Consider the following 14235-nt stretch of genomic DNA (forward strand, 5'->3'; position numbering starts at 1 on the left):
TGATCTGCAAGGAATGTGTTGTGCAGGCTTGGCGCTACTATTCTTCTGTTTCTCAAGATGCCTAGCTCCTCCCCCAAGGCGGTCCTGTCCTCTACATAAGAAGAGCTCCGTAGGCAGGTAGCTCTGTTGAGTGACTGTTGTGTTGTGTACAAGAGGTCTCTCTTTTTAGCCCAGGGTAAGGTGTAAGAGCTCCGATCGAAGATGTCTCTTATGGAAGGTCTTCTCCTCCAGGCTCCAAGCACGGTGACACTGCTGGGGGCTGTGCTGTTTCTGCTCGTCCTCTACCTCCTCTCCTCTAGTTCCAGCTCTGAGGAACATGGGAAGGAGCCTCCAGGACCCAGGCCGCTGCCCCTGATTGGTAACATGCTCCAGCTGGATCTCAAAAGGCCCTACCAGACCCTCTGTGAGGTGAGATATTAATAAGTCAAAGGCTTGCTTGCTTGAACTATTCATTTTCAAGTACCTCCTTTCAAGATATTGAATCACAGTACCCAGCTAACACATTTGGTTTATTGGAAGTTGTGGGAAAGTATGTTTGTTGTTTCACATTATTTGTGGGAATGAAGCCATACATTTCCTGACCGGTAAAAATGTTGTTTTTAACCCTTGTGTAGTCTTAACATTCTGTATACTCCCCTTATCCTAAAGGTAAAAAAGGTACCGTCTTCACTAAACCCCTAAAATAAAGCAGATCAATTGAATTTTAAACCCCAAATCTATTTTGCATGAAGAAACAATCTGTCATTCATCATAAACTTTGTGAACATCTGGGTTCTTCCTCTTCACAATGCAGAAAGACTGATCAGTGGACACCACTCATTTGTATTGCAACACACCTGTCATCATTGTTTTCTTTACTAAAGTAGAGCTTTATTATTATTATTATTATTATTTGCTAAAGGTACTGCATAGGTGTTAACTTATTTTGTTTAGCAAGAGATATAACTTGTATAGTCTAAGAAAGTAGCAGGAATGTGCAGAAAGTACATTTGAATGCATTTTATTGAAGGGAAACAACAGTCTTGAACTGTTTTGGAAACATAGTGATATATTCTTATATTCTGTACAATGAGGAGTTCAACTACAAAATACTAGTATTCTCCCATTTGTTTAACCATTGCCCCCACCCACAAGGTGTATAAACAACAACAATAAAAAATAACAAAATAATATAATAGATACAAAACAAATACTGTACATGAGGAACATAAATCAATCAACTCCAACTGCTCCAGGAGCACCCGGCTCTTGTTCTGCTTATCAGGCATCCAGGTAGGGTTGATTTTGTTCCATATCACAAAGGCATTGTATGAGGACACATCAATGATGTTATGAAAGATGACCAGGGGCCAGCGGGCAGTCATCCTCCTGCAGCTGTAAGTTCCAATCACCTTGTCCAGGTTGTCCACACCTCCTTTGTTGTGGTTGTAGTCCAGGATGATGGCTGGCTTCTTCTACTCCCGATCACTGATCTCAGCAGTTTTGTGCATTGTGCTCAGGAGGACCACATTCTTGTTCCTCTTTGGGAGGTAAGAAAGTAGAGTGGTGGTGGGGGTGAAGGGAAACTTTGATGAGAAGGCCTCTCTCCCCCTTGTTGTGAGGAGTGCAGGGTGGAGCTCAGGCTTGTAGAAGGCCTCTCTCCCCCTTGTTGTGAGGAGTGCAGGGTGGAGCTTAGGCTTGTAGAAGGCCTCTCTCCCCCTTGTTGTGAGGAGTGCAGGGTGGAGCTTAGGCTTGTAGAAGGCCTCTCTCCCCTTGTTGTGAGGAGTGCAGGGTGGAGCTTAGGCTTGTAGAAGGCCTCTCTCCCCCTTGTTGTGAGGAGTGCAGGGTGGAGCTTAGGCTTGTAGAAGGCCTCTCTCCCCCTTGTTGTGAGGAGTGCAGGGTGGAGCTTAGGCTTGCAGAAGGCCTCTCTCCCCCTTGTTGTGAGGAGTGCAGGGTGGAGCTTAGGTTTGTGCAGAAGGCCTCTCTCCCCTTGTTGTGAGGAGTGCAGGGTGGAGCTTAGGCTTGTAGAGTGCAGGGTGGAGCTTAGGCTTGTGGAGGCCTCTCTCCCCCTTGTTGTGAGGAGTGCAGGGTGGAGCTTAGGCTTGTAGAAGGCCTCTCTCCCCCTTGTTGTGAGGAGTGCAGGGTGGAGCTTAGGCTTGTAGAAGGCCTCTCTCCCCCTTGTTGTGAGGAGTGCAGGGTGGAGCTTAGGCTTGTAGAAGGCCTCTCTCCCCCTTGTTGTGAGGAGTGCAGGGTGGAGCTTAGGCTTGTTCTTTCTAACTGTGCCAACCATGGCGATCTTCCTCTTCAGGATCTGCTGGCTGAGTTCAATCAGTAGCACACATCATCTCAATTTGTCATTGTGTTTGTCTTTGTTGGTTTTGTGGTGTGTAAATGATTTTATATGTGCCGGGTCAAAAATGATCCTAAGACAATCTTTGTACCCAGGTGGTATACAGCTTTCATGGAAATATTAACAAAAGCAATGTTTACATTTTTCTAATGTTGGGATCACTTTAGGAAAAGTCATCACATTTCAAGTTGAAAAAATATAAATCAGGGAGTTTTCTCTGTTGTTAAACATAATGGCAGGCCATTTTGTACCCTTAAGACAACACAGGTTTAAATGTTCTGAGAACAGAAGTGTTCATTTTGAAGAAAATGTTGGTTATTTTTAGTGTTTTTAATATACATTTAGCTGAAAGTTTCAAGACTTTTCATAACACTGCTTTGCTTTCTTGAACTTTTTGAGAACAGACAGGACACATGGAATTTCATTTCATAAGGCATTAATAATGAAACACATTTATTGTTTATTGTGACAGCATCAGTGAGATTCAAACCTGTAACCCTCTGCTCTCTATCAATGGAATTAGTTCACAGCATCACCAGGATGGAGCTAGCATGACATGTTTTTAAAAATCATACAAATCTGTTAATTGTAGCGTATTCAAACAAAACCCATTTCAAAGGAAACAAGCACTCATTAAGATCAGGTGTGTACTGAAATTCCCATGAAGAACGTTATTCCTTTAATGTTCTCTAAACTATTTGAGAACATTCCCAATGTTAAACCAGTTTGAGAATGGTCCTAGAACACTACCAACATGGAACTCATTTCTTAAATGGGCTTAGAGTGCTCCAAAGCCAAGGAACTATACAGCACCATTGCCAGACATATGTGGAAGGTTGTTTTAAAAAGAACCATATGACAACCACGCTCTCACCAAGCTCTATGGTTCTCAGAACATTATGTGCTAGCTGGGTATTTACACAATAATCTTGTTTGTCATACACTGACCTCAGAAGTTCATAGGCTCACATTTTACGAGGCATTTTTATTTGAATGGAAAGGATTTGATCTGTCTAAACCTGGTCTTTTGGCTTATTTTATGTTCTACAGCTGTCCAAGAAATATGGCTCGGTGTTCACAGTTCACATTGGACCCAGAAAAGTGGTCGTTCTCGCAGGATACAAGACAGTCAAGCAAGCACTGGTCAACCATGCAGAGGAGTTTGGGGACAGGGGCATCAATCATTTGTTTAGTGAATTAAACAAAGGACACGGTAATGTCAGATAACTGATTCTCAGGCCTACTACGTTGCAAACCTTGACAATGGACAGTTAAGCAGGCATGCTTGGTGCCATACTGTAAAAACCAACAACATTATACAGTACCAGTCTTTCAACGGTTTTCCTTCATTTCTTTTACTATGTTCTACATTGTAGAATAATAGTGAAGACATCAAAACTATGAAATAACACATACGGAATCATGTAGTAACCAAAAAAAGATATTATATATATATAATATTTTATATAAGAGATTATTCAATGTATCCACACTTTTCCTTGATGACAGCTTTGCATATTCTTTGCATTCTCTCAACCAGCTTCACCTGGAATGCTTTTCCAACAGTCTTGAAGGAGTTCCCACATATGTTGAGCAATTGTTGGCTGCTTTTCCTTCACTCTTCGGTCCAACTCATCCCAAACCATCTCAATTGAGTTGAGGTCGGGTGACTGTGGAGGCCATTTGATGCGGCACTCCATCACTCTCCTTCTTGGTCAAATAGCCCTTACACAGCCTGGAAGTGGGTTTTGTCATTGTCCTGTTGAAAAACAAATGATAGTCCCGCTAAGCTTAAACCAGAGAAATGATGGCATATCGCTGCAGAATGCTGTGGTAGCCATGCTGGTTAAGTGTGCCTTGAATTCTAAATAAATCACTGACAGTGTCGAGAGCAAAGCACCCACACACACTCACACCTCCTCCTCCATGCTTCACGGTGGGAACCACACATGCGGAAAATCATCCATTCACCTGGAACCAAACATCTCAAATCTGGAATCAGATCAAAGAAATGATTTCTACTGGTTTAATGTCCATTGCTCGTGTTTCTTGGCCCAAGCAAGTTTTTTCTTATTATTGGTGTCCTTTAGTAGTGGTTTATTTTCGGCAAATCAACCACGAAGGGCTGATTCAGGCAGTCTCCTCTGAACAGTTGCTATTTAGATGTGTCTGTTACATAAACTCTGTGGAGCATTTATTTGGTCTGCAATTTCTGCGGCTGGTACCTCTGCAACAGCGGTAACTCTAGGTCTTACTTTCCTGTGGTGGTGCTTATGAGAGACAGTCTCATCATAGCACTTGATGGTTTTTGCGACTGCACTTGAAGAAATTTTTCGTATTGACTGTCATTTCTCCTTGCTTATTTGAGCTGTTCCTGCCATAATAAGGACTTGGTATTTCACCAAATAAGGCTGTCTTCTGTATACCACCCATACCATGTCACAACACAACTGATTGGCTCAAACTTATTAAGAAGGAAAGAAATTCTACAAATGAACTTTTAACAAGGCACACTTGTTAATTGAATTGCATTCCAGGTGACTACCTCATGAAGCTGGTTGAGAGAATGCCAAGAGTGTGCAAAGCTGTCAGCAAGGCAAAGGGTGGCTACTTTGAAGACTCTCAAATATAAAATGTATTTTGATTTGTTTCACGCTTTTTTGGTTACTACATGATTCCATATGTGCTATTTCACAGTTTTGATGTCTTCACTATTATTCTAGAATGTAGAAAATAGTACAAATAAAGAAAAGCCGTTGAATGAGTAGGTGTGTCCAACCTTTTGACTGGTTCTGTACATGATGCTCTTCTGTGTTCAACCGACTCTAACAACCCCAAATGTCTTATAAATATTTTCTCCTGACTTCATAAAAATATGAAGAAAAAAACAGATTTAGTTTGAAACCTCCTACTTCCATTAATCTGTGCTTCTTAAAATTGATTTTGTATTCCTTTAAGAATTTCACTCAACTACTACATCAGAACAATATTGTTCTACTGTACTCTTTAATAGGTATTGTATTTGCAAATGGAGATTCGTGGAAAGAGATGAGACGCTTTGCCCTGACAAACCTTAGGGACTTTGGAATGGGCAAGAAAGCGAGCGAGGAGAAGATCATCGAGGAAGTTCACTACTTGATTGAAGTGTTTGAAGAACACAAGGGTAAAGTTCTTATATCAATAACACAATCAAAATAAGTCTTAATCTTTTCTCAGTTTTTCTCATTTCGGTTCTGTCTTTTGCTCTTTGTCACAGGTAAAGCATTTGACACAACCCAGGCAATGAATTACGCTGTCTCCAACATCATCTGCAGCATTGTGTACGGCAGCAGGTTTGACTACTCTGATCCACGGTTCCGACGCTCGGTGGATCAAGCCAATGAGTCCATCCGACTCGGAGGATCTATTTCAATACAGGTACGATACCGTGCTAATCATGTTTACTTTGAGAACAATGACAGACACACTAGATTAAATTAGTCCAAGTATAATATATACAGACAAAATAGAAGCTAATTTTTGCTTTGCTTTTTATTTAAAGTTGTACAACATGTTCCCATGGTTGGGCCCCTTGCTGAAGAACAAGACTCTTATCTTGAAAAATATTGCCGACAACAAGGGGGAGATGAAGGAGCTGGTGAGGGGGCTGAAGGAGACTCTTAACCCGCAGATGTGTAGAGGCTTTGTGGACTCGTTCCTTGTCCGAAAACAGACCCTGGAGGTATAAAGCGTTATTACAGTTATAAGCATGTCAGTGAATAACTAGGGGGTCCAGGGGGAGATGATTTAGAAATAACTGCTCTTGTTTACTGAAACATGTTTGTTTATGTATTAAAAGGAATCAGGCAACATGAACTCTCATTACCACACTGAGAATCTCATACAGACTGTGGCCAACCTGTTTGCTGCTGGTACCGACACCACGGGGACAACCCTGCGCTGGGGTCTGCTGCTCATGGCCAAGTACCCCGATATACAGGGTAAGGGTTGATACTCACACACTCACCTGACAAACACACCTCATACAGTGCATTTGGAAAGTATTCAGACTCCTTCACTTTTTCCACATTCTGTTACGTTACAGCCTTATTATAAAATTGATTCAATTGTTTTTATTTCTCATCAATCTACACACAATACCCCATAATCACAAAGCAAAAACAGGTTTTTAGAAATTTTTACAAAAAACTGAAATATCACAGACTATGCTCTGTACTTTGTTGAAGCACCTTTGGCAGCGGCTACAGTCTTGAGTCTTCTTGGACATGATGCTACAAGCTTGGCACACCTGTATTTTGGGAGTTTCTTCCATTCTTCTCTGCAGATCCTCTCAAGCTCTGTCAGGTTGGATGGGGAGCGTCGGTGCACAGCTATTTTCAGGTCTCTCTAGAGATGTTCTATCGGCCTCAAGTGCGGGCTCTGGCTGGGCCAATCAAGGACTTTCAGAGACTTGTCGCGAAGCCACATCTGCATTGTCTTGGCTGTCTGCTTTGGGCTGTTGTCTTGTTGGAAGGTGAACCTTCGCCCCCAGTCTGAGGTCCTGAGCACCCTGGAGCAGGTTTTCATCAAGGATCTCTCTGTACTTTGCTCCATTCATCTTTGCCTCGATCCTGACTAATTAACCTGCCACTCAAAAACATCCCCACAGCATGGCGCTGCCACCACCATGCTTCACTGTAGGGATGGTTGTGGCCAGGTGATGAGAGGTGTCTGTTTTCCTCCAGACGTGACACTTCGCATTCAGGTCAAAGATATATTGGTTTCATCAGACCAGAGAATCTTGTTTCTCAAGGTCTGTGTAACGGCTTTCTTCCGTTGAAGGAGAGTCGAACCAAAATGCAGCGTGGTTAGTTCGATACATCTTTAATAAAGAAAAAAAACACGAACAATAGAAAAACAACAAACGGAACGTGAAAACCTATACAGCCTATCTGGTGATAACTAACACAGAGATAGGAACAATCACCCACGACAACTCAAAGAATATGGCTGCCTAAATATGGTTCCCAATCAGAGACAACGATAATCACCTGACTCTGATTGAGAACCGCCTCAGGCAGCCATAGACTATGCTAGACACCCCACAAAAACCCCATGACAAAAACACACCACAATAACCCATGTCACCCCCTGGCCTGACCAAATAAATGAAGAACAACATACACACTTCGACCAGGGCGTGACAGTCTTAGAGTCCTTTAGGTGCATTTTTGGCAATCTCCAAGCAGGCTGTCATGTGCCTTTTACCGAAGAGTGGCTTCCGTCTGGCCACTCTACCATAAAGACCGAATTGGTGGAGTGTTGCAGATATGGTTGTCCTTCTGGAACGTTCTCCCATCTACACAGAGGTACTCTGGAGCTCTGTCAGAGTGACCATCAGTTCTTGTTCACCTCCCTGACAATTCCTTTAACCTCATGGCTTGGTTTTTGCTCTGACATGCACTGTCAACTGTGGAACCTTATATATACAAGTGTGTGCCTTTCCAAATGATGTCCAATTAATTGAATTTACCATAGCATTTCAAGGGTGAAACAGGATGCACCTGAGCTCAATTGCAAGTCTCATAGTAAAGGGTCTGATTACTTATGTAAATGAGGTATTCCTGTTTGTTTTTTAATACATTTACAAAAAAATCTATAAACCTGTTTTCACTTTGTCATTATGGGGTATTGTGTGTAGATTGAAGACATCGAGGAAATGTTTTTATTTAATACATTTTAGAATAAGGATGTAATGTAACAAAATGTGGAAAAAGTTAGGGGGTCTGAATACTTTCTGAAATAACCGTATATCCACAACTCAATCTCTTATAGATCACTTGCATAATGTGTGCAAACTCCTCTATCTGTATTCTCTCTCTAAATGTTGTCTGTCACTAGCAGCATCATATTAAAGTTATGAGTATCTGTAAATGTACTTGGCAAATAAAGGTAATTCTGATTTGAAGGACCTTTGTACAGAAAGTGTATGATTGCAGTTATGTAAGACAATTACGGTTTTACTCGCTATAAACATTGGCAAATGTCCCACCTGAACCACAGGTCTTTGAATTGAATCCAAGTGAATTAACAGATACAGACTGAAGATCATTCAGATTTTATAGTAACTTTATCCCTCCTCTTCCTTTTTATTCCAGACCGGGTCCAAGAGGAGATAAGCAGAGTCATAGGAAGTCGTCAGGTCTTGGTAGAGGACAGGAAGAACCTGCCCTACACTGATGCAGTGATCCATGAGACCCAAAGACTGGCCAACATTGTACCCATGTCCATCCCTCACACCACCAGCCAAGATATCACCTTCCAGGGATACTTCATCAAAAAGGGGACTGATGTGTTACCTCTGCTGACGTCTGTCCTGCGAGATGAGAGCGAATGGAAGAGCCCTCACACCTTTAACCCCGGCCACTTTCTGGATGAGGAAGGTCGATTCGTTAAGAAGGATGCCTTCATGCCCTTCTCTGCAGGTGAGTCCCACTGTGTGTTTCCTTATTAACACTATCATTCTGACATCCTTCTATGGTGGTCAATTAACTAATTCTGACATCCTTCTATGGTGGTCAATTAACTAATTCTGACATCCTTCTATGGTGGTCAATTAACTAATTCTGATATCCTTCTATGGTGGTCAATTAACTAATTCTGATATCCTTCTATGATGGTCAATTAACTAATTCTGATATCCTTCTATGGTGGTCAATTAACGAATTCTGACATCATTCTATGGTGGTCAATTAACTAATTCTGATATCCTTCTATGGTGGTCAATTAACTAATTCTGATATAATTCTATGGTGGTCAATTAACTAATTCTGACATCATTCTATGGTGGTCAATTAACTAATTCTGATATCCTTCTATGGTGGTCAATTAACTAATTCTGATATAATTCTATGGTGGTCAATTAACGAATTCTGACATCATTCTATGGTGGTCAATTAACTAATTCTGATATCCTTCTATGGTGGTCAATTAACTAATTCTGATATAATTCTATGGTGGTCAATTAACTAATTCTGACATCATTCTATGGTGGTCAATTAACTAATTCTGACATCATTCTATGGTGGTCAATTAACTAATTCTGACATCCTTCTATGGTGGTCAATTAACTAATTCTGACATCCTTCTATGGTGGTCAATTAACTAATTCTGACATCCTTCTATGGTGGTCAATTAACTAATTCTGATATAATTCTATGGTGGTCAATTAACGAATTCTGACATCATTCTATGGTGGTCAATTAACTAATTCTGATATCCTTCTATGGTGGTCAATTAACTAATTCTGATATAATTCTATGGTGGTCAATTAACTAATTCTGACATCATTCTATGGTGGTCAATTAACTAATTCTGACATCATTCTATGGTGGTCAATTAACTAATTCTGACATCCTTCTATGGTGGTCAATTAACTAATTCTGACATCCTTCTATGGTGGTCAATTAACTCATTCTGACATCCTTCTATGGTGGTCAATTAACTAATTCTGACATCCTTCTATGTTGGTCAATTAACTAATTCTGATATCCTTCTATGGTGGTCAATTAACTAATTCTGATATAATTCTATGTTGGTCAATTAAATAATTTTGATATAATTCTATGTTGGTCAATTAACTAATTCTGATATAATTCTATGGTGGTCAATTAACTAATTCTGACATCATTCTATGGTGGTCAATTAACTAATTCTGATATCCTTCTATGGTGGTCAATGAACTAAATCTGATATCATTCTATGTTGGTAAATGAACACATTTTGATATAGATCTATGTTGGTCAGTTAACTAATTCTGATATAATTCTATGTTGGTCAATTAACTAATTCTGATATCCTTCTATGGTGGTCAATTAACTAAATATATCATTCTATGTTGGTAAATTAACACATTTTGATATCCTTCTATGTTGGTCAATTAACTAATTCTGATATAATTCTATGGTGGTCAATTAACTAAATATATCATTCTATGTTGGTCAATTAACTAATTCTGATATAATTCTATGGTGGTCAATTAACTAATTCTGACATCATTCTATGGTGGTCAATTAACTAATTCTGACATCATTCTATGGTGGTCAATTAACTAATTCTGATATAATTCTATGGTGGTCAATTAACTAATTCTGACATCATTCTATGGTGGTCAATTAACTAATTCTGACATCATTCTATGGTGGTCAATTAACTAATTCTGATATCCTTCTATGGTGGTCAATTAACTAATTCTGATATAATTCTATGGTGGTCAATTAACTAATTCTGACATCATTCTATGGTGGTCAATTAACTAATTCTGACATCATTCTATGGTGGTCAATTAACTAATTCTGACATCCTTCTATGGTGGTCAATTAACTAATTCTGACATCCTTCTATGGTGGTCAATTAACTAATTCTGACATCCTTCTATGGTGGTCAATTAACTAATTCTGACATCCTTCTATGTTGGTCAATTAACTAATTCTGATATAATTCTATGTTGGTCAATTAACTAATTTTGATATAATTCTATGTTGGTCAATTAACTAATTCTGATATAATTCTATGGTGGTCAATTAACTAATTCTGACATCATTCTATGGTGGTCAATTAACTAATTCTGATATCCTTCTATGGTGGTCAATGAACTAAATCTGATATCATTCTATGTTGGTAAATGAACACATTTTGATATAGATCTATGTTGGTCAGTTAACTAATTCTGATATAATTCTATGTTGGTCAATTAACTAATTCTGATATCCTTCTATGGTGGTCAATTAACTAAATATATCATTCTATGTTGGTAAATTAACACATTTTGATATCCTTCTATGTTGGTCAATTAACTAATTCTGATATAATTCTATGGTGGTCAATTAACTAAATATATCCTTCTATGTTGGTCAATTAACTAATTCTGATATAATTCTATGTTGGTCAATTAACTAATTCTGATATCCTTCTATGGTGGTCAATTAACTAAATATATCATTCTATGTTGGTAAATTAACACATTTTGATATCCTTCTATGTTGGTCAATTAACTAATTCTGATATAATTCTATGGTGGTCAATTAACTAAATATATCATTCTATGTTGGTAAATTAACACATTTTGATATCCTTCTATGTTGGTCAATTAACTAATTCTGATATCCTTCTATGGTGGTCAATTAACTAAATATATCATTCTATGTTGGTAAATTAACACATTTTGATATCCTTCTATGTTGGTCAATTAACTAATTCTGATATCCTTCTATGGTGGTCAATTAACTAATTCTGATATCCTTCTATGGTGGTCAATTAACTAATTCTGATATAATTCTATGGTGGTCAATTAACTAATTCTGATATCCTTCTATGGTGCTGAATTAACTAAATCTGATGTCCTTCTATGTTGCTCAATTAACTAAATCTGATATGCTCATTGCTTTGGCTCAAAGAACGTTGAGGGGATGGAAATGACGTTGAAGCACTGTGGAATAGACATTGAATTGATGTCTTTACCCAGTGGGAATATTGATATTTGTCAATTATAGGAACCTACAGTCACACATCCATTGTCTGGCCAGGATGGAGCTCTTCCTTTTCTATTGTCCTCATGCTGTCTTCCTCATCTTCCTCTTCCAGGTCGTAGGGTGTGTCCAGGAGAGAGTCTGGCCAGGATGGAGCTCTTCCTTTTCTATTGTCCTCATGCTGTCTTCCTCATCTTCCTCTTTTAGGTCGTAGGGTGTGTCCAGGAGAGAGTCTGGCCAGGATGGAGCTCTTCCTTTTCTATGGTCCTCATTCTGTCTTCCTCATCTTCCTCTTCCAGGTCGTAGGGTGTGTCTAGGAGAGAGTCTGGCCAGGATGGAGCTCTTCCTTTTCTATGGTCCTCATGCTGTCTTCCTCATCTTCCTCTTCCAGGTCGTAGGGTGTGTCTAGGAGAGAGTCTGGCCAGGATGGAGCTCTTCCTTTTCTATTGTCCTCATGCTGTCTTCCTCATCTTCCTCTTCCAGGTCGTAGGGTGTGTCTAGGAGAGAGTCTGGCCAGGATGGAGCTCTTCCTTTTCTTCACCTCCCTCCTGCAGCACTTTTGTTTCTCTCCTCCTCCCGGGGTAAGAGAGGAGGATCTGGACCTCACACCATCCCTGGGGTTCACCCTCAGTCCTTCACCTCACCAGTTGTGTGCTGTGAGCAGGGTCTGAGATGAAAGTCTGGGTCCAGTGTATATTACACACTAAACTCTCAACTTTAGACAAACATACTGCAGGAATATGCTGAAAAACTATTTAGTCACTGCCCATGGACATGAATGATATGAATATATACCTGGATGCAGGGATCTGAGGTTTAAAGTTGATTGGACCAAAATGAACTGAAGCAGCTTTTGTAAAACCATTCGGAGGGGTTTTGCTGTCCTATATGCTGACACCTTTATGATGTCTGAGGGGCATTTGTTTAAAACCATCAATGTTAATCTAGAGACAAACACTCAAACAACCTTTTAGGGATACCCTAGGTGGGGTCCTCAGTAAAATGTCAATGTCCGCAGGAAGTGTACCCCACTGAGGTCCATAGAAGTCATATCCTTACCCACCACTCCAGGGAAAATATTCTTGGTTTGTAATTCAAGAATTCAAGAATACAGTCCTAAGAACAGTCACATTTGTAATCTGAAAGTCCCCAAAATATGGCCTAAAATTGTCATCTAAATGTATAAAAAGTGTAAACTCTAATCTAGTGCCCTCTATACTGCCAGTTGTACAGTCAACACTTGGCACTTTTTTTTACAGGACAACTGTATGACCTATAGCTCAGTGTTTTTCCACAGGTCCTTCTGACCAAAGAAACTCAGACATTTCAATTTTGTTTTACAATCGGGGGAAATTATGCAAATGTTTAATATTCTTTTACTTTTTAGTGCTGTCATTAATTTATTGAATGACAAATACTAAGTGCTAATTAAGGAAAGGTAGACACATTGGCACTTTTTGAAAGCTTTTCTAAAGATATGAAAATAGGTAACTATGTAGATGTATATGATTGTTTATGTATCAGTAGTGTCACTTGTCACTTCAATCAGGGACGGTCTGGGGTGGGGTGGCTGAAACAGTGTCAATCACATCCAAACATGGGAAACCAGGTGTTTGGTGTCGTTCCAGTTGTCCCATTCCGGTCATCACTATGAGCCACCCTACACTCATCATTCTCATGTGAGATATATGTTAGCAGTTTAAATACTTACACGTTCCCCCATCCTTCACTTTCCCCTTATTCAAGGATAACTGTATTATATTATATTATATATATTTTTTTTAATTTTACCTTTATTTAACCAGGCCAGTTAAGTCAGTTAAGAACATATTCTTATTTTCAATGACGGCCTGGGAACAGTGGGTTAACTGCCTGTTCAGGGGCAGAACGACAGATTTGTACCTTGTCAGCTCGGGGGTTTGAACTCGCAACCTAACGGTTTCTAGTCCAACGCTCTAACCACTAGGCTACATATATATACGTGTGTGTAATAGCTGTATGTTATTAAAAGTACCGAATCCATTGCTGATGCTGTACATTTACCTGGAGGAAAATAAATCCAATAAAAATGTCAAATAAATAAATACATGAAAATCTTCTTTATTTCAAATGTTATCCAATCTTAGAAAAAAGGGTGCCAAAAGGGTTCTTCGGGCTGTCCCCATAGGAGAACCCTTTCCAATTTCAGGTAGATCCCTTATGGAAAGAGTTTTACATGGAACCCAAAATGGGGGTTCTACCTGGAACCAAAAAGTGTTCTTCAAAGGGAAGACAGAATAGGTTGCACGTCATTCTTGAGCAGGGGGGACAAAGTTCTCCCCAAATTTGTGGTATCCAATTGGTGAGCCATGCGTCCTCTGAAACACATCCCAGCCAAGCCCCACTGTTTTTTGACACAAT

At 39.6% G+C, this 14235-nt stretch overlaps 1 protein-coding gene across 1 annotated transcript; it reads left to right on the forward strand.

The window, feature by feature from the left end:
- The first annotated feature begins 113 nt into the window (after positions 1-113).
- Positions 114-13921, forward strand: LOC118374261 (cytochrome P450 2K1-like). Its single transcript, XM_052484786.1, has 8 exons — positions 114-408; positions 3380-3542; positions 5343-5492; positions 5586-5746; positions 5871-6050; positions 6168-6309; positions 8467-8793; positions 12319-13921. Exons 1-8 carry the CDS (start codon positions 202-204, stop codon positions 12504-12506), a joined length of 1518 nt encoding a protein of 505 aa, XP_052340746.1. The 5' UTR covers positions 114-201; the 3' UTR covers positions 12507-13921.
- The last annotated feature ends 314 nt before the right edge of the window (positions 13922-14235 follow it).

Source organism: Oncorhynchus keta, chromosome 28, assembly GCF_023373465.1.
Source record: "Oncorhynchus keta strain PuntledgeMale-10-30-2019 chromosome 28, Oket_V2, whole genome shotgun sequence".
Taxonomy (NCBI): Eukaryota; Metazoa; Chordata; class Actinopteri; order Salmoniformes; family Salmonidae; genus Oncorhynchus; species Oncorhynchus keta.